At 38.8% G+C, this 21,462-nt stretch overlaps 1 protein-coding gene across 6 annotated transcripts in view; it reads right to left on the bottom strand.

Annotated features, from left to right (window-relative positions):
* INPP4B (inositol polyphosphate-4-phosphatase type II B) overlaps nt 1–21,462 on the bottom strand; it is a 4,727,932-nt gene that overhangs the window by 1,277,664 nt on the left and 3,428,806 nt on the right. For all 6 annotated transcript variants that reach the window (XM_044062266.1, XM_044062271.1, XM_044062267.1 and 3 more), the window contains one exon: nt 19,071–19,209. In XM_044062266.1, the coding sequence (XP_043918201.1) occupies nt 19,071–19,209 (139 nt within the window). The remainder of the gene's footprint in view (nt 1–19,070; nt 19,210–21,462) is intronic.

Below are 21,462 nucleotides of genomic sequence, written 5' to 3'. Positions count from 1 at the left end.
TTGCTGCCATACTGAGCTGCTGCATTTCTAAAGAAAGAATCTTTAGTTTCAACAGTTCTGGCAGAATGGCCTCTTCCTTATGCTAGTGTTTTATTATCGTGGTTATAGCAGAAGGTACTCCAGCTGAACATCCATTTGTATAGAGCTAGTGTGGACACAGGTCTGCCTTGTCTTCTTGGCACAAAAGATGCACTCTATTGACCACATTGTATAAAATGTTTAACCCTGTCTGTGCAATATTTCTTTTTGGTCCTTTCAAATCAATATCTCAACTGCCTGTACACATCCAGTTTATGTAAGACTCTTCCCCTCTTGTTTTGTGGTTTTGAATAGAAACCATGTAGCAGGAAACGTTTATTTTAGAACAACTCTGAGATCACATTTGGCATTAAGTAGGGGATTAGTTCCAAGGTATTGCATGCCCTTTGTAAGACTATATAAAGACTCCTTGCATGTCTAAATTTGCCATTCAGAGATTCTTCCAGCAGTTGTAACATCCACTAGGAAAAGGGTCATCCACAGAAAGAAATTCAATGCCACTGAGTTGAGCATCAGAAAGAGTGCCCTGTCTGTTTTGTTATAGTAGATCTGAAATCCCATGAAAAGAATGGGTCTTCTGAGTGGCCCAAGACAAAGAATTACCTGACTGCAGAACGGGATAGCACAGAGAGTTCTGACTACAGAACAAGACAGCACAAGGAGCTCTGACTTCAGAATGGATAACATGGGGAGCTCAGACTGCAGAATGGGATAACACAGGGAGTTCTGATTGCAGAAAGGAACAGCACATGGAGTTCTTCACCGACGTAAGCTGAGAGGGCACATAAGTGGAACTTAAGAGAATTGTTAACTCACTGTTTCATACAATGTCCTGCTAAATGTCTGAAAATGAGAGCTGTGGAACCACCTGCTAGCTTTATGTGGATAAGCCCAAGACTGGGAATGGTTTCGGTTTTGCTAGGAAAGACTTCCTACTGCTGGTCTTCCTGACTTCTGGGAGAATGCATACAAGTTCCATGGAGAACCAATACCTGAAAGGGAGTAAGATGAGTCATCCCTGCAGCCAATTTGCTGTATTAGGGAGGTGTAGGGGTACAGTAGAGGTAAAGATCCTTCTATGATCATTTGTACCACTCAGAAGAACTGTGGTTGCCTTGATTATAGGGGAACTATTTAGATGATCTTTGCCCTTTCCCTTCCTGCTCTGAGCAGCACACATTTGGAAGGACTGGGATGAGAAGGAAGGCATACATAAGATCCTGCATCCAGGGAATGGTGATTATACATATTCATTACCTAGCTTTACTGCATGGATACCTGGTGCAGAAATTTACTCATTTTATTACTACTGTGACAGATGGACAGGTACATCTTTAGGAATATCTGCTTCTATACCACTACCTGAAAGCTCTTTTTTGTTCAGTTGCTACTCATGCAGGCTGATAAAGGAACTACTCATGTGATCCACCATTGACCTCTGAGTGGAGGAAATGTAAATAGCTTGGAGATGCAGAGCTTTCTTCAATACCACTTCCCAAATCAATAAGGTCAAATACACAATGAGTAAAAGTTGATATCCTTGTTTGTTGATACATCACTACATTGAGTCCCTGATTTCTGGTTTTGAGACATAATCCCAAGCATCTGTGTTTAACATATAAAAGGTGTCTGGACACAAAATAGATAATTCAGGGTTGACCGTGACCTTTTTTGCAAAATGTATAAAATCTTTTTTGACTGCTAAAGTGCTGCTACTATGTAGTTTTCAAGCACCACTCCATTTTCTCATGTGGAGCATGGCTAAGGGAATCATTTGAATTAAGATAGACAGTACTCCAGTGCTTTTAAGAAGACTCTTCTTAAGTGTCACTTTAACAGTACAGAAATGCTTTCTCCTGGTGCAAAGACAGCTTACCTGCTCCAGTGTCCTGTACTACCTCAGGAAGGTGTGTGTAGAAGTATGGCTTAAAGTCAGCTTTTGCAGGTTCAGGGAGATTCTCAGGTGGGTCAGACAGTGAATGGTACAGTCCAGACACCTTTTGAGTTCCTTCTCTAAAGAAGCTTGCATCATGCAGTTGTTTAAATAAAGATATATGCCAATCACCAGTGTTCTGAAGTAGGTAAACACTGGAGCTAAGCAAATGGTAATGATAAATTGTTAGTATTCATACCCAGCCTTAAAGTGCATTGACTACCCATGGGGCCAATACAGAAAGATTACCACAAGGTGTACACAGGGTGTATACCTCGCAGTAACAATTCTGTATTCACAGACAGCCCTACTATGGTTGTTTAAAATGAAGATGTGCAGCACCATGGTGAGCCATCTCCAAGGCCATGGTAAATGCTAATGAGGCATTCTGGGGAAGAGGCATGTGAAATTTAACCAGAGCTCTTCTCTAGAACTGCCTGTGATAAGGTATTTACATAGCTGCGTGATTCATGGAATTGTTCAGCTGTGTAAAGTAATTCAGCTACTTGAGTTAATGAACATGGCCAAAAGCTTGTGTTCACCCATTTCAGTAGAGGTAAATGCTGGGGAATTTAGCAGACAGGTGTATGTGTGGGATTGCAGGTACATTTGTAAGTGTGTGTCTGCTTGGCAGATCGCAGTAAGGGAGTTACTTACAGGACAGTGTGTGTGTGTGTGTGTGTGTGTGTGTGTCTGTCTGTCTGTGTGTGTGGGTGAATGGATGAGTGTGTCTGTAAGTGCTAACGGGGAGGCTGTTTATGTGTGTGCATGCACGTGTGTGTGTGTGTGTGTGTGTGTGTGTGTGTGTGTGTGTGTGTGTGTGTGTGTGTGTGTGTGTGTGTGTGCGTGTGTGTATTTTGGGGGCTATCATACCTCCATATTATCCCAGACTAATGACCAAATCCTGCAACACTGGGGGATACACTAGACACCAGGATAATAAAGTATTGCACTTAGGCTGGGGGGGAACACTAGACACCAAGCGTAACTTTAAACATGGTTCCTTGCCATCACTTAGGTTTGGAGGAAATACTATACACCAGGGATAACCTTAAACATCATGCCTTAATAGCACTTAGGGTTGGGGGAACACTAGACACCAGGGATAACTCTAACTCTAAACATGATGCCTTTATGGCTTTTAGGGTCAGCAGAACAGGATATACAGAGATAACTCTGCATACTATGCCATAAAGGCAGTTTGGAAAAAAAAAAGAAGACATATGCCATGGGTCAGGGGAACATCAGACATCAAAAATACTTTATATAGTGTGCCCTATAGGCACTAAAGCAGATTCAACCCTGCACCTTCCCACCTAACATGGCCACCACAAGTCACCAGGGAAAGCTGAAAATACTGAAGTGTTTAAGACAAAAAATATGTAAAGCAAAACAGCAGGTAAAGGGTTTGAATCCTGCACCAGTGATAAAAAAGCAGCAGCATGAAGCCACTATGATACTAACTGACTAGTGTAACCAGGCTTATTTCACATAATAATAAGTATGAAACTCTGTCTGCTATGATTCAATGTGATTAATGAGGGAAATGATACACACAACAGGCAACAACAGCAGCGGTATGCCCATGTGGGGGAGTTTTCATTACAAAACCAGGAGGAATACTACACAATACCAGGAGAATTGTTACAGTACTACTTTGAGTCACTTAAAAAGTTAACAGAACAACAACTCTGGCATCCCCATGCAATTTATAAAATTATAAAAAGAAAAAAACTTCAATGTCTGGCATTACTGATTGTCTGACTGTAAGGATCAGTGAGTTATGTGGGCAGGGACAAAAAAAATATCTGGAATACTGTCAATCCAGGGACAGTGAGAGGTATGCTGGTGTGTGTGTGTGTGTACTTCAACAGATAGATAGATAGATATATAGATAGATAGATAGATAGATAGATAGATAGATAGATAGATAGATAGATAGATTAGATAGATAGATAGATAGATAGATAGATAGATAGACAGATAGATAGATAGATAGATAGATAATATGTGTGTGTGTGTCTATGTGTCGCGGGGAGTAAATGGGGAGTTGACTCATGGGCCACCAGTGCTAACTACCATACAAAAGTGATGATTTGCACTCTCCATAATTTAGGGAAATTTCAGGACAAGCACATTAGCAGATAATAAGGTCTTTACTCAGTGTGGCTAATGTGTCAGTGAATCACACAAGACAGTATCATCTAAACAGACCCTCTTTATCACAGGTCTTACTGTGAATGTTGGGAGTTCTTTCTGAATCCTCAGGTGTGTTCCTTGTGAAAAGGGATATGCAGGTAGGCCTCCTTTATATCCAGGTCTTAAATAGTGAGTCCTTTATGAAAAATGGAGCAGGTCTTTTAGCATAAGCATTCTGACGTTTGCTTTCAGCGTTTGATTAATGTGGTGGGGACCAGGAGTAGTCTCCAGGGACCATGCTTTTTTAGTATAAGAAATACTCATGAACTCCTTCGCTGTTGCTCATGGACCACTTCTATGGCTCATAAGCAGTTCCACAACTGGTGCTGTGAAGGTGATTTTCTTTCAAGAGCCAAGGGCCATCCCTTCCTAGGAAGGGAGGGAATTTTCTGAATTCTGTATCATAATCTGCCGAAAGTATGTTCCTTATACTAAGGCCCAAGGTCAAGCCAAGTCAGATTCCTTTGAATTAGGGAAGTCCCTTCTAAGGATGCTAGTGCTAGGAGGATGGTAAGCAGGGGAATGAGCTTATACAGCCAGTCCTGCATGCTTTCCAGTGGCTAGTGTAAGGACTGGTTTCCTTCCACTATCTTACTGCATCTATTGCCTCCCCATTCATGTTGCCTGTTTTTTTTCTGTACCAACTGCTCAGTTCCAGACTGCTTGTGATGACATGGCCATTGTTTTGCTTCACAAATTCAACTGTACTTTAAAATGGAGCCAGAAAAAGCTGCTTTAATGATGGCAGTTTTTTTCCCTTCACTACCAACATTTTAAAGAATTCTTGAGGAGGATCACATTGATCTTTATCTAATGGTGGACTTAATAATTGCCCTTCATCATCTCCTGGAAATGCCTGAATTCCCAGCACAGCACAGTTTCCCTCAAAAGTCCATACTTTTATAGAATGTCCAGACTTTTGCTTCATATTTTTGGTCATATTTTTCTGGCAAACCATTGAGCATAGTAGTCACTATGATGGGCGTTTATGTTTCGGATTTAATACCCTTCAGCAATGCACAGAAGTTCAAAGCTTGTTATTCTAGCAACTTTCTAAACGTTTATATGAAAAATATTTAACGTCTGTCCCAATTTTGGGTCTTTGTTTTCCAATTATTTTTGGTTTATCCAGAATGTTTGCACTAAGAGGTCAAAAGGTATGTTTCAAACCACTGACACAGACAAACAATCATAACTAACATAAGTGAACATGCCACTAAGAAACCTGACATTAATGATTTTTTTTTCTCTATTTTTAATGTTTTAAAGCTTGCTCAGAGCAAGGAGGATTTGAATTATGTAAACTTTTGTTTCTAATAAAGAATTTGTGGATATATTTGATTAATAATGTTCATTTATTATTGCTTTCACATAGATTATTGGGTTGTATGTTTTTAAATTGTGCAGTACTATTAAGTGTTTTGAGCATGACTGGTTGCTGCTTTTTTAAATCAGTATACAAGTATATTGTGTTTAATTGATTAGTTGATTCTAATGAAGCCTTATTCATTCTGGAGAACAGCAAAAGCTCTAAGTTGAGTATACATTAAAGCTGCTCTTTTCTCAGTGGGAGCCATTTTTATGTTTCAAACCATGCCATATATCAGCCCCCCCCCCCGTACCAGCTCAGAAATTTACATTATTCAGTCATATTTAATGACATATCTCCTTACATTCAGGCCTGTATAAATTAACTTAAAACAGCCTGCCCCTTACAGTCACATCTTCCAATTAATTTTAAATGTTTCCATTTATCAGAAAATGTTAACCTAATACTGAAACAGTTTATGGCCCTGCAATACTATCCAACTCTGGTCATTAGCTCTGCCTGCACACCTTCAAGCTATATTCCATGTGCAATACTGTGTAGAGTTAATGGATAGGGGACTACTGTTTGAGCACAATCACCCACCAAAGAGGTCGATCCTCTTTTATAAATCACTCTAATGTCAGGCTGGCATTCAAACAGCACCTAACGAATGCTGTGACATCCCCACTCTGGGCCAGTAATCAAGGAGACTCAATCCTCACCAATGACACTGGAGAGGGACATTCACATGGAATACAAATGGATACACTCTTTATTTCCAGATGTAGACCTCTCTACATCAAGCACAAGTTCCTTTAAGAGCACACAGGGGACACACTCAGCCCAGGGTTTGGGTGTATCTATCTGTCTCCCCCCAGGTCCCCAATAAGACTCCCCACTGGCACAGCTGTAGGGTTAGGTCCTCAGCCGAGTATCCAAGCCAAGTCCTCCAGCACCCTCTCTACGAAACCAGTGCTTTGTCTCCCTGTTCCAAGTAGCTGATGCACACAAACTTTGAGATTTAATTTTCACAGACACACACACACACACACACACACACACACACACACACACACACACACACACACCTGGGAAAGGCTAGCACAGATTTACCATCTATGCCACCTTCTGCCTAGACTGTAAGGTAATTTCTCTGCAACCATATAGTTACTATAAGGCTCTTAAAAAGGTATCCAGTTACACTGACTGAAGTTAATATTAATACAAATGGTAATGTTAACCAAACAGCAAGGCTTTCAAGAGTGACCAGAGTTATTATCAAATAAATATATGTAAATACTCTCAAAGCTTAAATATTTTCTTAAAAGGACTGGCCACAATGACAAGTTTAAATATATTTAATAATAATTCATAAAATAACATGAAAATACTAAATATCTATTTACAGCAAACACCAGAGTTTCAAGTCACCGTTAATATTAATAATAACACCAATGAAAAGTTTCACACAGATACAGAAAACAGTATTTAGCTAATCTCTCTATCTATTCCTGATTGACTAAAAAAATTACTGTTCCCTAGTTAAGTTACTTACTACCACAAGGCAAGATGATGTGGATGAGGGTCTTTTTAGTCAGGTTTCCAAGAACAGACTGCCCCGAGACTTCATTCTCCTCTAATATTAAAACATTATTTCTGTACCGAATGGCATCACACACATCTGGCCATCTGACTGCTGCTTCCCACACTATTACCAACACTAGAAGCTGTGAGGGTTAGTATCTATGTGCTACCATACATATCTGAAGCTTGTCTAAGATCTGTTGCAGCATCTAGAAGCCATAAAACAATAAAAGCATTCCACTCTTCCTACAGGAGCTACAAACTATTCTCTAGTACAGTCATTGCACCTCTGGCTCCTTTCAAAACTGTTGGAAATATTTTTATGGCTTACCCATAAAGTAATTTAATTTCAAGTATACTTTTCCAAGTCAGGTAGCTTACCTCTTCCCTTCCAGTATATGCTGTTACAATGTACACATTTAATTCAGTTACAATAATACATGTACATTTCTTTTCCTTCCAGCACAGCCCACTGTTGATGCATTTTAATACAAGCAAACCTCACAAATAAATTTTCAGCACAAGCATCTGTACATATCAGTTTGATATACAAATGACATATAATTAATTACAAAATTCCAGCTATCTGTGCTGGCATATGTTACACATCCACTATCCTACGTCTCCTGGCATGGCTGGCAGTACCACCTATCATCACAAATGTATCCCACTACATACATTACTTATGAATGTGCTGGCCCTGTTTTTGAAGAATCACATGACATCAGGTAAAGGCAATACACAGTGCGACACCTCCTACCAGTACAAAAGAGGTCAGGAGTTTTTGAGTACGGACAATTCGATACAAATAACAGGACCTCTAATGGAATTGATACCCAATAAGGAAATATATTTCCGTACTGTTGCTAGGGTGGAGTAAAGGGGGTGAAGGGAGAGGCTGCCTCTGCACATGGTTAAAGGGAGTCATTGTCAGTGCAAATGAGTTGCTAGTCATGTGCAAGTGTAGTACAAATAACTATTTAACCAGCTGCAGATGGTATCTTGGAGCTGATTAAATAACTAAGTGTGAATGCAGGTTAGTATGACTTTTTTTGTGGTTTTGGTCCTCAACTCTGGGCTGAAGGGAGCACCATTCTGGAGGTTAAGAGCTAGGAAAATACTATAGAATAGTTTGACCTGAGACACAACAGTAAGCTGTTTTGACACTGAGACACAACAGTATGCTGTTTTGACACAGTTTTACACTACAAACCCTCCAGCATTTGATTCAATATTAAGACAAATACAGGATGAGCACCAGACAACGTTGTCACAGCATTTACTAACAAATTCTCTTGTGATGCTAAGCAAGGATATAAGCAACATAAGATGACATACATAAACGGCCCATCTCAATACCGGAAGATTGCCAAATTCCAGTAATAACGGCCACACAGGTACAAAACGCACTCTCTAAAGCCAAGAATACAGCATCCATGGGACCAGATGACATCCCGGGCTGTGTACTACATGAACTACAATATGAACTGGCACCTCACCTAAGTGTCATGTTTAATCATAGCCTCACCTCAGGTTTCGTGCCCACTGAGTGGTGCAGAGCTACAGTTATCCCAATCCACAAGGGGGGATCCACCTTGGATCCTGGAAACTACCGTCCCATCAGTCTGACAAGCCTTATCTGCAAGGCCATGGAGCATATTATCATGGAACTTATAAACAAAGACATTGGCAACCTTCAAACACTGGACCCCACCCAGTTTGGGTTTGTGAAGGGCCGATCTTGTCTCCTGAACCTGATTGACTTCTTTGAATCAGTCTCCAGAGCCATGGACAAGGGTAAGGTGGTCCACACAGCCTATCTAGACCTTGCCAAGGCCTTTGACACCATCCCCCACTCTGGAATCATAGATAAACTTACTAAGTTGGGCATTAATCCCTATGTCACCCAATGGGTTGCTAAATGGCTTTCTGATAGAACCCACACTGTAAAAGTAGCCAACTTCAAATCCAGCTCCAGACAAGTGACAAGTGGAGTATCTCAGGGTTCAGTCCTGGGGCCACTCTTCTACTTCTCTGAAGTACAGGTCAACACTAAGGGACTCTGGCTAACAAAGTTTGCAGATGACTGCAAACTGGGAGCCATTATTGAATCCCCAAATGATGTGGATACTCTACAAAAGGGCCTTACAGAAACAGATGCTTGGTGCGAGAGCCATGGGCTCAAGCTCAATGCCAAGAAATGTATTGTTATCCCCTTTGGGAAAAAACATGTATCCATGAATTACCATATAGGTGGCAGTACACTAAACACAGAAAGTGTGATAAGAGACTTAGGGACACAGGTGGACAGTGGTCTCACCTTCGATAACCACATCGCCACAACAGTCAGGAAATCCTTCTATGTGGCACACCTCATCACGAAGGGCTTTTCATCCAGAAAAAAGGAGGTCATTGTCCCACTGTACTCATCCCTCATTAGACCCATTATAGAATACAACGCCCCATTTGGTATGTACCTCTCAAGACATCTGCAACAACTGGAAAGGCCTCGGAAATACCTCACTAAAAGAATCACAGGCCTAAAGCAGATGCCCTATGCTGACCGCCTTAAAAAACTCCAGCTATACTCTGTCGCATATCGTCTACTCAGAGCCGATCTCTGCTTAACATACAAGGCCATGTCAAACCCAGAGCTGTTGGACATGCTACACTTAAAGAAATCCCAATCCCTCAGAGCTGCACGCTCCAGGGATCTAAACCTTGTCATCACAATAAACAAAACATGCTGGAGGGATAGGTTCCTGACCCAGAGACTCCCCAGACTCTGGAATAGATTGCCCATACATGTCAAGCAGAGTGCCTCTTTGGACCTCTTCAAGAGGAACCTTGACGATTGGATGGGAGAAAGGAAATTCACCCCAGGGAACACGTCAGTCGCCCTGCTAGAGAGGGGTCGAGGAAAGTAAATAATGTGGGAAGAAATAGCCAGGGAATTGTTATGGCTAGGCTTGTATAGGCCCTAGGGCTGATAGCCTAGTACCAACCTATGAAGCTTTAGTCACTGGATAGGCATGCAATATCACAGCTCATAATCAATTAGAAATCACATTTGATAACACTGATTCCTTTAGAATGATGGCAAAAAGGATCCATAAGGCTTCAGTCATAATACCAACCTACAGTGCTGTACAGAATGGCCACCAATGACTACTTAAGGTCTACTGTTATTGAATCTGTATTTTCAACATATGCAAGTGTGAGTCTACTTTACAAGACTGAAATCCCACTTACCCGACTTTCATAATACAAGACGAAAAAGCTGACAACCACATATCACCGACCTTGCAGAACACTGACTTTCAACTCCAGGTAAGTAACCATGTGGCCAACTTAAAAAAATAAATTAAAACTGAAGCAAATTAAACCCACCCATGTGGTATCTGCGCCCTCCCACCACCCCCAACTAAATATACTAATTCAGAGATCACACTACTGCGGGGGTAGGGACAAAGTTAAACATGGTGGCCAAGTGGTTACTTACCTGGACTTGAAATTCAGTGTTCCAGGAGGTTGGTGATATGTGGTTGTTGGCTTTTTTTGTCTCGGTATTTTAAAGTTGGGTAAGTGGGATTTCGGTCTTGTAAAGTAGACCCACAAGTGTGCAGATGCAAGTTCTTGATAAAGGATTTTCAATTTTGATCTCAAAAGACAGTGGGGACTGGCAGAGGTTAACCCTTTCATGACCACTCAGCTTTGGTCCCAAACCAGTCAGCTTCATGCTGCAGAAGCAGTAAATTAATAAAGACTGCACTGGCTCCATGGTGGAGATGAAGGAAGCCATGACTGAGACCCTGGTTGCCCTGGATCATTTAGTGGACCTGACCCCTGAGAAGTCACCTGGGGACAGGGATGGGATCGCATTTTGCCTGCTCACATACTCTGGGGAGAGGGAAGGGCCTCTCCATTTAGAAAAACAACCCTTTTTTCTTTTCTTTTTTTTTTTTTAAGCAAGAAACAACTTTATTAAATTATCACTTATGACATAGCCAATCATACATTTAAATAAATGAAAACAAAACTGTACTGACATATTTTTAGTTGCACGCATTATACATCACTTAGAACCTATCCAGTCATTGTCAAACACTGCATAGCTCATTCAAATCTTGCTTTCTTTTAAACTTCATTCTTCCTCCAAAACATTTTTCTGCATGTATTGTTCATATAACATAATTCCCATTTTCCCATGTAATTTGCTCCTACCCTTTTCTAAAGATAACATTAAAAGTTGTTTTAGCTCTGTTACTACATTCATTACTTCTAGTACAGTTGGTTTAGACTTTGATTTTCATTTTTTAGTAACTGCTTTTTTGGTAGCCACCATAATTAGACTCAACAAGGCCCTACTATAGGCAATTCTGATTCTGTATCATAGCTCAAAAATCATTTTCTTAGTTATACCAATTTGCTCACCCAGTATTTCTGACAGAATAGTTTGCATGGAATATGTTTTGAATTACATCTTTCTTCTCCATCACACCTCCAACATTTGCTATCTACCTGAGGAAAAATTCTTTGGAGTCTGCTTGGGGTATAAAAATAGCCATGTAAATACTTCCAAGCAAAGAGCCTAAATCTACTAGACTTTGTTGCCTATTTGGGAGTCATATATATATCCCCCCATTGTTCTTTTGTGAATTCCTTATCCGATCTCTCTACCCAATTCTTTCTAACCTCCTCTGATTGATTCTTATAGTTATCATGCAATACTTTATATGCTCTACTAATTATCCAACAGCTTCTGTTCTAGAGTCTACTAAAAACTCTACCAATGCTGGTCTTTCACTTAGGATCCCCCTATTTCCTTCTCTTTGATAGGGAAGGCAATCTCTAGCCTGCAGTCCAAATATATTATTGGCCTCTTCCCATTCTATTACCTTTCCCTCTCTTATTATTTGCTACCAATACCTTGGTTCCTTTGTCAGTTTTCTTCAGGAAATTCAAGCTTACTCTTGCCTATTTTCTGTATTTCTAATTGCAATCATCCCTATCTGTAGAGTCCCATGAAGGCTTAGTTCTTAGAATACTTTCTGCTACTTTATGAATATAATATTCTGTAGGGTTACTGATACTCTCCTTAAGGATTTGCACCCAAAATCCCAGTCTCTCCTTGTTTCTTGAGCTTCCTCCCATTCTGTCATCATCCCTTTCCACTTTAAATCATAGCTTTCTGCCTGTGGTATGTATAGGAGCCTTAACTGTGTAGCTCTGAAATACCCCTTCAAATCAGGTAGTCCCAAACCACCTTGTTCTATTGGAAGGATCAACTTATCCCACTTGACTCCTGCCTGCCCTCTTCCCCTCCCAGATAAAATCCTTCAACTCTTTATTAATTATTGTCCACAACGTCTCTTCTTGTTGATAAAAATATGCCTGACCTGTACAAAATTAAGAGGACTAAAAATATTTTAACTGCTTGTATCTTGCAATCCATATCCATAAAATAGAGCTTCCAGTTTCTCAATTTTTCTATTATGTTTTGTTTAGTCTCTTCCCACATATCCTTAGCTGCCAATCCAGAATCCTTTTTGATCCATATTCCTAAGTACTTCATTTTATCATGTCTCAGTAAATAGGAATATTGCTGAACCATTTCATGTATGGGTACATAATTTACAGCTATTACCTTTGTTTTATCTTAATTAATTATGTATCTTGAAAAGACATGAAAATGTTCTACAATACTGAAATATCCTTTTCTGGTTTTATCAGGTATAAAATAATATCATCTACAAATAAAGTCAGCTTTTCTTGACTGCCATACCAGTTATATCCTTGAATTTCTGAGTCCCTTATTTTTTTTTACCAATGGTTTTAAATATAATGCAATCAACAAAGGGGAAAGGGGACACCCCCTGCCTGGCTCTTCTGCTCAGACAGAACTTACCAGAGAGGAAGCCACCCACTTTAATTTTCGCCTCCAATCCCTCATATATCCTGCTAATCAGAACAACAATCCTTAATGAAGACTAAGGATTTTAGTTCTGCAGCAAAAGTGAGGGAATATACTGGTAATTTGTCAGTGCACTAGTTCTAAACAGATGCAACTGCTCATAGGATGTGGCACAGGCCAGTGAGTAATGCATAACCAAAAGAAAACCATCTGCAGCTGTCAAGAAGACACTGTACGGGTCACACTGAGATCATCTCCAGATGTTCCCTGAACTTAAACTTCCTCACTTAGTATGTCTACGTCCATGGCAAATAGGGTTAAATCCCTGATTACAACCCAGATGATTTAAGTTTGAGGACTGGATCAGGTGCTTGAGGAGTTGAGGAGGATGGTAATTCTGCACCTTATGCAGATTCTCCCATCCTTCCGAAGGAGGGATCAGTGGCCTAGTTGGTGCAGGCTTGATAGTAACAGATCATCCAGGGACTTGGGATGTAAGCTTGACACTACTAAGCCAGTAATAATAGTTTTCCAACATGTGCGTAGTTGAATGCATGTGCAGGCATGATGGCAACAGGCCCCTGTGATGATGCAGGTCCTCATGGCAGCCATCGAGGGAGGGGGGATTACGGTTAATTTGAAATTGCAGAAACAACACACAATGGTCGGAGAATATAGAGTCCCTCTGATAAAAATGGAATAGACAGTATAACAATACAGACAGAACACACTACACGGCCACTGGGGAGTAAAAACTTTTTAATATTGTAAGCGCTTTCATGTTCTACCTGGACACTTCATCATACATACAACAAAATCAGACTACATAACTTATATACATACATCATCATCTATTTCCACCAATAGGCAATGGTGACATCTAGTGGCCATTTTGAAAATTAGATTTTAATTGATTTAAGGGGTCTATATCACATAATCGATATTTCAAAATGTTGAAGCACCTTTACTCGACACGAAAATGTTGAATGCTAACTTTGTTGAACAGCCAAAACACCGATTTCTTTCCAAGTGAAACAAATCAGAAAGCCAACAGACAACACAACATAAAAAAACTAACATATTTAAGTGGGGGGGGGGGGCTTCGTCCTCCACAGCCCCCCTGACTAAATACTCTAACTCCGAGACTGCACTACAGTTGGGGAAAGGGCAAGTGTGACAGAATGGCCAACAGATTTCTTTCCCTTGGAAAGAAATTGGTGTTTTGGCCGTTCGACAAAGTCAGCATTCGACATTTTCATGTCGAGTAAAGGTGCTTCGACATTTTGAAATGTCGATTATATGATACAGACCTGATTTAAGATGCTCAATGACTCTGTAGTTATGTATTCACTTATTTATATAATAAATGCTTTAATTTTAATATTAAATTTATTATGAGTTAATATGTTCTATATGTTTTATATATATATATGTCTATATATATATAAATTTTCTTAGTGGAGGCTGCTATAGGTATAGGTATTTAAATGAACTGCCTTCTAAATGTAATGAGATGATAGTGACTGCTGGAAATAGATGATGATGTGGGTATATAGGTTATGTAGTTTGACTCCCCAGTGGCCGTGGTGTGTTCTCTCTGTATTGTTATACAGTAATTTGAAATTGCCACTAATGTTAATGAGGGCTCCAGGACTTATTATTGGTGGAACAGGAGAAGTGGCAGCAGCAGGGTTTGACACAGGGAACTGACCATACTAAAACTGACCCTCTCCCACATGTTTCTAGGCTACTCTTCCAGACTGTCTGTTGAGGAGCCAGGGGGTATAGAAGGCTAATGATTCTCAGACTGCCATAGCATCAAGCAGCCTTCATGCCTGTGTGGATGATGACTTCCTTTCATAAGTTCTTACCAGTGTCAGTGACCATACTGCCATCAATAGGGAATGGATGGGCTAAGACTAGAAAGAGTAAGGTTAATGGCTAGCAGGTTGGCAGGCAAAAACACAAAGAAAACAATGTTTTCAGTAAGTGGGGCCCTGGTCCATGAGGAGCAAGCCAGAGAAGGATAATGTGTGTTGGAGTGGCTAAATGGCTGAAGACAAGTAATTTTACAAATGTTAATATGGACTGTTTAGTTTAAGGAGATACACTACAATAGCAGCTAAACAGCATGTTGACAGCCTACAAACCTTCTACACATCCCACAGTTAGGGCTAAACTACCCAGCCTGTTGCACTGTATGTCAATAGACAGAGACAGAACAAAAGAAGAAAGGGTAAAAGACAAGCTAAAAGGATCTGCTGTGACATCAGAAGCGGAGCAAAAGAGCAATCCTTTTACATTGGTCAAACCTTTTGCTGGCACAAAATGAATTTTATTCATTATATAATGACCTTAAACTGAAAACAGAAAAGGGACAATGAATGCTGTAACAGGGAGGAAATATACTATCACCACTCACTGTTTACGACTAAAACCTTGGCACAATAATGGCAACAGTGAAGAAAGTCCTTATGACCTAAACTTATATTTTGACACCTTAACAGCTTGTAATAATTCCACTGAGAGTGTGCTTATTAGGTCTTAAAAGGATGCATACAATCCAGCATACCTGAAAGACTATGACTGCTCATTAGTCAGAAGAAATTAAAATATATGTATTTTTACATTCTTCAGTTATGCCTAACTTTGTCACTGAAAAAAGTATATGTGTGTGCGTGTGTGTGTGTGTGTGTAATTTTTGAATTATTTTATTGAATGTTCTGCTGGGAAGTGTATGCACTTAATATATTGCCATTTATTGATGTAATACAACAATGTCACTGGTACAGGTATATCACTTCTTCTCAGAGTTCTGAATGAGGAATGTGTCCAAAAAATATCTGTACTAAGCTATCATTACAACAAAAAAAAAATGAAAAGCATCATATACCTAACTGTAAAACACACACAGACACATTATGCCAATGGAAACAAGTTTGCATCCACAAATTTTGACAGAAACATTATAATTTTGAGACCTATGATTGTATGTTCTGGAATTACACACACGCGCACACACACATACACACACAATTAAAGTAGAAGGGCAAATGTCAAAAATTGCTGTTTTCTAAAGTTATTTCTTGTAGATGATTAAGTCCCCCTTCACCGCACACCCCATTAGATATACACAAACTCATATACTGCAATGCCTTGGAGAAAAGGGAATACTCCAAACCACTTCAGTCTTTGACTTATATGTTAAGTCCCCATTTTCACACATCCAGTCTCACTATTGCAGGATTCAAGCTATTGCCTGCTATGTTTGTATACCTGCAATCTTTACTGGGTGTCATGCAATATTTTCTTGTGAATTTTGCTGAAAAGTTTTGAAATGTTTCAGAGGTATATACTGCTACAATGCCACAGACCAGCTTTAGGAGTATGCAGCCAGTAGGATGCTTAATTTTGTGTCATTTGGCTCCCAGCAATCATAAACATGTTACATGTCCTGGCTGCCACTTTCAGTACACTCATTAATTCATTATGTAATTACCTCATTAATTCAATTCAGAGTAACTGGTGAGAAAGAGCCTCTAAGAACTGTCAATGAGCACAAGGCAGAAAACATTAGTCTGGAAAGTGCAGAGCTCTACAACAGGACATTTAGTAAATATTTTAACCACATTTTTACAATGTTGGTATAAAAACATATCTAAAAATAACACTGATTTGTCAAAAGGTGATATATTCTGTCATTTTAAAAGTTTTAACAAAAAAGCAAAGCTTTGGCAAGTGCACACTGACATTCACACATGGCATGCTGTCCTTCCCTCATATTTTGGGCTAGTAGCTCATACAACACACAACGTAAGGCCATCTAGCCAAGTATTTAGTCACAATGTTTTATATGAAAATCTTGAAGTGCTAAAGAGAAATACATATTCATAAACATGGTCAGAATGATACTGAGAAAATGATAAAGTGTAGCATTTCCAAAACATACAGTTTAAAAGAAAAGAGTAGCTATCATTTTTCTTAAGGAAAACAAATATTTACTACCAAAAGCACAAATATATAGCTTTATAACAACAGAATTAAAAAAACTGTTTAAGTCTTCATAAATGTGAGATCTTTTTTAAATGTAGTGGCATAAAAATGCCTTCAAAATATATTTTAATGTAATTCAAGGCAACCTTTCTTTTGCATTTGAATCTAGAAGCACTGTCTACATAAATGTTATAAGCAATTTTCAAGCTACATTTTGGAAATATCATTCCTACTCAATGGGGAGCAAAAATAGCTCCAAATTCTCAGTCATAAGACCCAACTTTAATGAAAATGGGCAACAGGTAAGTGGCTAATAAGTGTTTTCATTTACACTACATCATAAATTTAACATTTGTCATTTTAAAAACCTTGATGCGATTAATTTTTAAATTAAGGATAAGGATGGACTTTTGGTTAAGGTACTTTGGCTAAACTGCAAAAGAATTAAGGCAGCAAAGCACGGCCTGTCTGCTGAGAACATACTGCTGTCATGAATAGCAAACTCTACTGGCGCACATCAGTGTGAGGAAGACAGCAGCCTAACTTAGAAAGGAGGCCACAATGCTAAGTTCGGGAGCAAAGGTAAGGTGTAGCCACCATTAAGGAACTTACTCTCACCCCCAAACCTTCACATTGTGACAGAGCAATTTCTGATTCAGAATCATTAAAAAAGTACATTACTTATACATGGCATAGTCTGTGAGGCAATGGAGACCCTACAACTACAGTGGTACTGAGTATAGGAAAGGTGGAATACGCGCAGTTGTGCAGTGTAGAAATGTACAGAATGGGCATGGTAAGAGCAGCGATGTGTACAAATACAGCTATATGAACTCCATTAATGTGTTGGATAGTTATGGATGAAATGACATGGCAGGAGGGTAACTAGGGAATGGAGGACACAATGCAGACAACAAATAGTAATCAAACTAAACCTCCTCAATACATAAGTTTATGTATACACAGTAGGAACATTCTATATGCATATGGTAGTGCAAGTGCTGGCATCCCCTTCTTTAACAATGTAAAGGAGAAACAGCCAGATCTTGCAAGCTACAAAGCAATGTGGGCACCCACAGACATTTGCATGGTTTTCAAACTGCATGGTGTGCTACAATCTCCTTGCTAACCTGCTTAGTCTAGCTGTTAATAGTCATGCAGTATCACCATGGCATGCAGCATATCTGTCTTCAGAGGCATGCTCTGCCAAATTATATTTAATCCGATCTGAGTATTAACAGCATTAATTACCTGCAATAAGGAGTTGGGGCATTTGCAAAAATTCTACAAGCTTCTTTGTACACAGAGAATTCATATAACATTTTTATTACTATCACTTATGGCCCTGTTACCATCAGAGATTCAGTATAGCAGCCTGACCAGAACATAAACTGTTCTATAATCTGGCCTACAATTTACATACTGCACAGTAAAATTCAAACCTTTTACGGATCTAACACACATACAAAAGCTAAGACTGACATAGCATATGCTATCATAATGCCAAATACTTATAACTAATGATAAGTCTGACTTTGTTCATGCAAAAAAACATACCTATAACTGAGTAGAAACAAAGTAAACCTGATTCTGATATTTAATTACTGAGTCCTGACTGTACTTCAAACACATTAATAACTGCTGTATTACAAAGACATGTCCAGTGATGAGCAATGATTGTAACAGCAAAATAAAAGTTCTGAACATTATACTAGATTTAGCTTTCTTCACAATTCTTGCTTTTCTTTTGGAAATTCAACCATGCTGTTATTTTCTTCCCTTCACTTTATCGCTCATTTCTTTCTTTCTTTAACAGCAGTGAAGCACATGGTTAAAAAAAATAACTGTCCTGTTTATGTTATATAATGCATCTCTCACATCTGCTCCATTATATTAGATTGACTATATTCAGCCATTGCACTAGAATTTATTCATAACTGTAATCTAATGAGACATATACCTTCAGAACAACAACAAATATTTCATGAATGAAGTGCATCCTATCTTAAAATGGAAACAGTTTTACAGCCACACTCTTCTTCAGTACTTGAGAATGCATGCATACAAATTATCCATAAACAGATAAAAAGGTGTCCTACCAGTGTTATGGGACGTTATAACATCTGCAACTGAACCTTCTGTTTCAGACTGCTTGCTGTGCCCATCTTGCTCTAGGAGCCTGTCTGACAGTTGTATGATGCAGTTTAAACTCATGGCTACATTTGCCCATGCCCTGTCCTGAAAGAAATGTTACAATTGCATTATTAAAAATATAACAGAGCAGCAAAGTACCTGCTATACGTATTTCAGTGTCAACACATATTGCTGCTATCAGCTAAATAACAGAACTGAAATGCAATGTTATTTTTAGAAAGCATTACAACCAATAAATGTTTTAGATGTAAACAGTTAACTGACATGGGGTAATGCATGCAGCATCTGCTGAGTTATTTATTTATTCACTGTCAATTCATTTTGTTTTTAACCATGTAAACAGGGCCCGACTCTTCTGAATCACAAACCTTATCAGAGGTATCATAAAACTGCACAATTGTACATGAATCCTTCACATTCTTAAAACACTGCATAAAATCATAAGTTTTGTACAAGAAGTACAGAACTGTAAACAACAAAGGTAGTCCATACCTCATATATATGCAAGGTAAACAAAAAGAGGCCTCAGGTCAGAACTGCGAAGATGTTAGAATGACATGTTAGAATGACTTAGATATAGGTTTACAGATTTCCAATGCCAAATGGTTACATGACACAGATGGAGACACTATATATCATTATATGCACAACAGTTATTTGGTATGCATAATTTATATACCTTTCTAAAGTACACTCCAGGATTAGTCTGGCAGGACCTTTCAAATGTGTGTCATTGCTGCCTTGGATTCCATGACAAAAAAGACTATACATACCTATCAATGTTTTGCTTCAGAAGTGACCTACTATGTGGTTCTCCCTACCACTGAAGTGTCAATCTTTATTTTATTTATTTTTTATTTATTTTATTTGGTTGATGCAGTGCTGCAACGGTTAAAGTTGTCACCTCACACCAAGAGGTTCTCCAGTTCGATTCTCGGCTACAGTGCCTTCTGTGTGGAGTTTGCATGTTTTCCCTGCGTTCCTGTGGGTTTCCTCTGAGTACTCCGGTTTCCTCCCACATTCTAAAAACATGCGTTTGGAGCATTTCTCCCAGGGCCTCCGCTGAAAATAGGCTCTGTCCTAGTCGGACATTTCCGGTCAGCAAATGTTAAAATAAAAAAAATAAAATAAAAATGAACCCTATTTATAAATCAAAGTATGATTAAAGTAATAAAGATTAAAGTATGATTAAAGTTCATGAAATTAGTATTGTTTCAATCTTTGATGTTAGCTAAAACTGTTCTGCGCAGCACCTGCAATGTGTCCAGAATTGACTCCTGCAATTCATACAAAGTTACATGTATTGGTAGTATACCTAAATAGGACTGTAAGTTCTTTTTTTATGAGACTCATTGCTTCTACTTCTACTGGAACTCTCTGGGTTTTCTCCCACAATGCCCTCACTTCTGCCTGCAAATCCTGGTATTTTATGACTTTGTGTCTCTCTGTATGTAAGCCACTATAATCACTGTGTGTACTAATTTCAATGATCAATGCTACTTTTGTCTTCTGTTGATGGACTACTATATACATTTTTTGGATCTATTTTTTGAAATGTTGGCAATGGATAATCCCGTGTGATACAAACATAATGTTGTATGGCTCATATTTCCAATGCTTCTCAGCTACTTCAATATTATAATATTTGATATTATATTTGAATAATCCCCAATGCAACAATATTGCCACATTATTATCCCTTTCAGTATACAAGCCATCCGCCATTAATGTATCACACCCACCAAAAAGATGTATAACTGTTTCCAGTTCTGTTTTAAAGAACCTTCATTTATCTGTTTTTCCCAGATGTTCAATGGACTTTGTAAAACAATGTGTACATACTCCACTATCCTGGGATACTAATATTAATCTTTCATCTTTTGGTTTAAATTCACCTATCCTTAATCATTCTTGAGTCAGATCCTGATCAACATGAGGATATTCCAGGAGTTTTCTGCACTTGCAACTACAGTGATGCCTTTTCCACATTTCTTGCCTTCTCAACTGATCCTTATATTCCTTCTTTTGTTTTGTTTTGTTTTGTTTTTGGCACATTCAGTTGCTGCCTGATTTTTATCTACTTCTTTGCTTTCCATTCCCACTTGACACCTATATGCCTGTGCTAAACTAAGCAGGAAGTCATCTTACACTTGCTCTCTTCATGTTTCAAAATTTTCACTATGTACAGAATTAGGGATATATAATCTTGGTATACACTGATTTTTATATATAATTTAATAAGCATAAAGCTCTTTTCTTGGTTTCCTGTCCAACTGTCTTCTAAAATATTCTTTACTGACCTTTTTTCGCATTTGTTAATGTTTATTTTCGATCCTT

The sequence above is a fragment of the Protopterus annectens genome, chromosome 2.part1 (assembly GCF_019279795.1).
Source record: "Protopterus annectens isolate FY-2018-M chromosome 2.part1, PAN1.0, whole genome shotgun sequence".
Taxonomy (NCBI): domain Eukaryota; kingdom Metazoa; phylum Chordata; order Ceratodontiformes; family Protopteridae; genus Protopterus; species Protopterus annectens.
The sequence above is the reverse complement of the archived record's forward strand: the minus strand, read 5'-3'. Positions and strand labels throughout refer to the sequence as shown.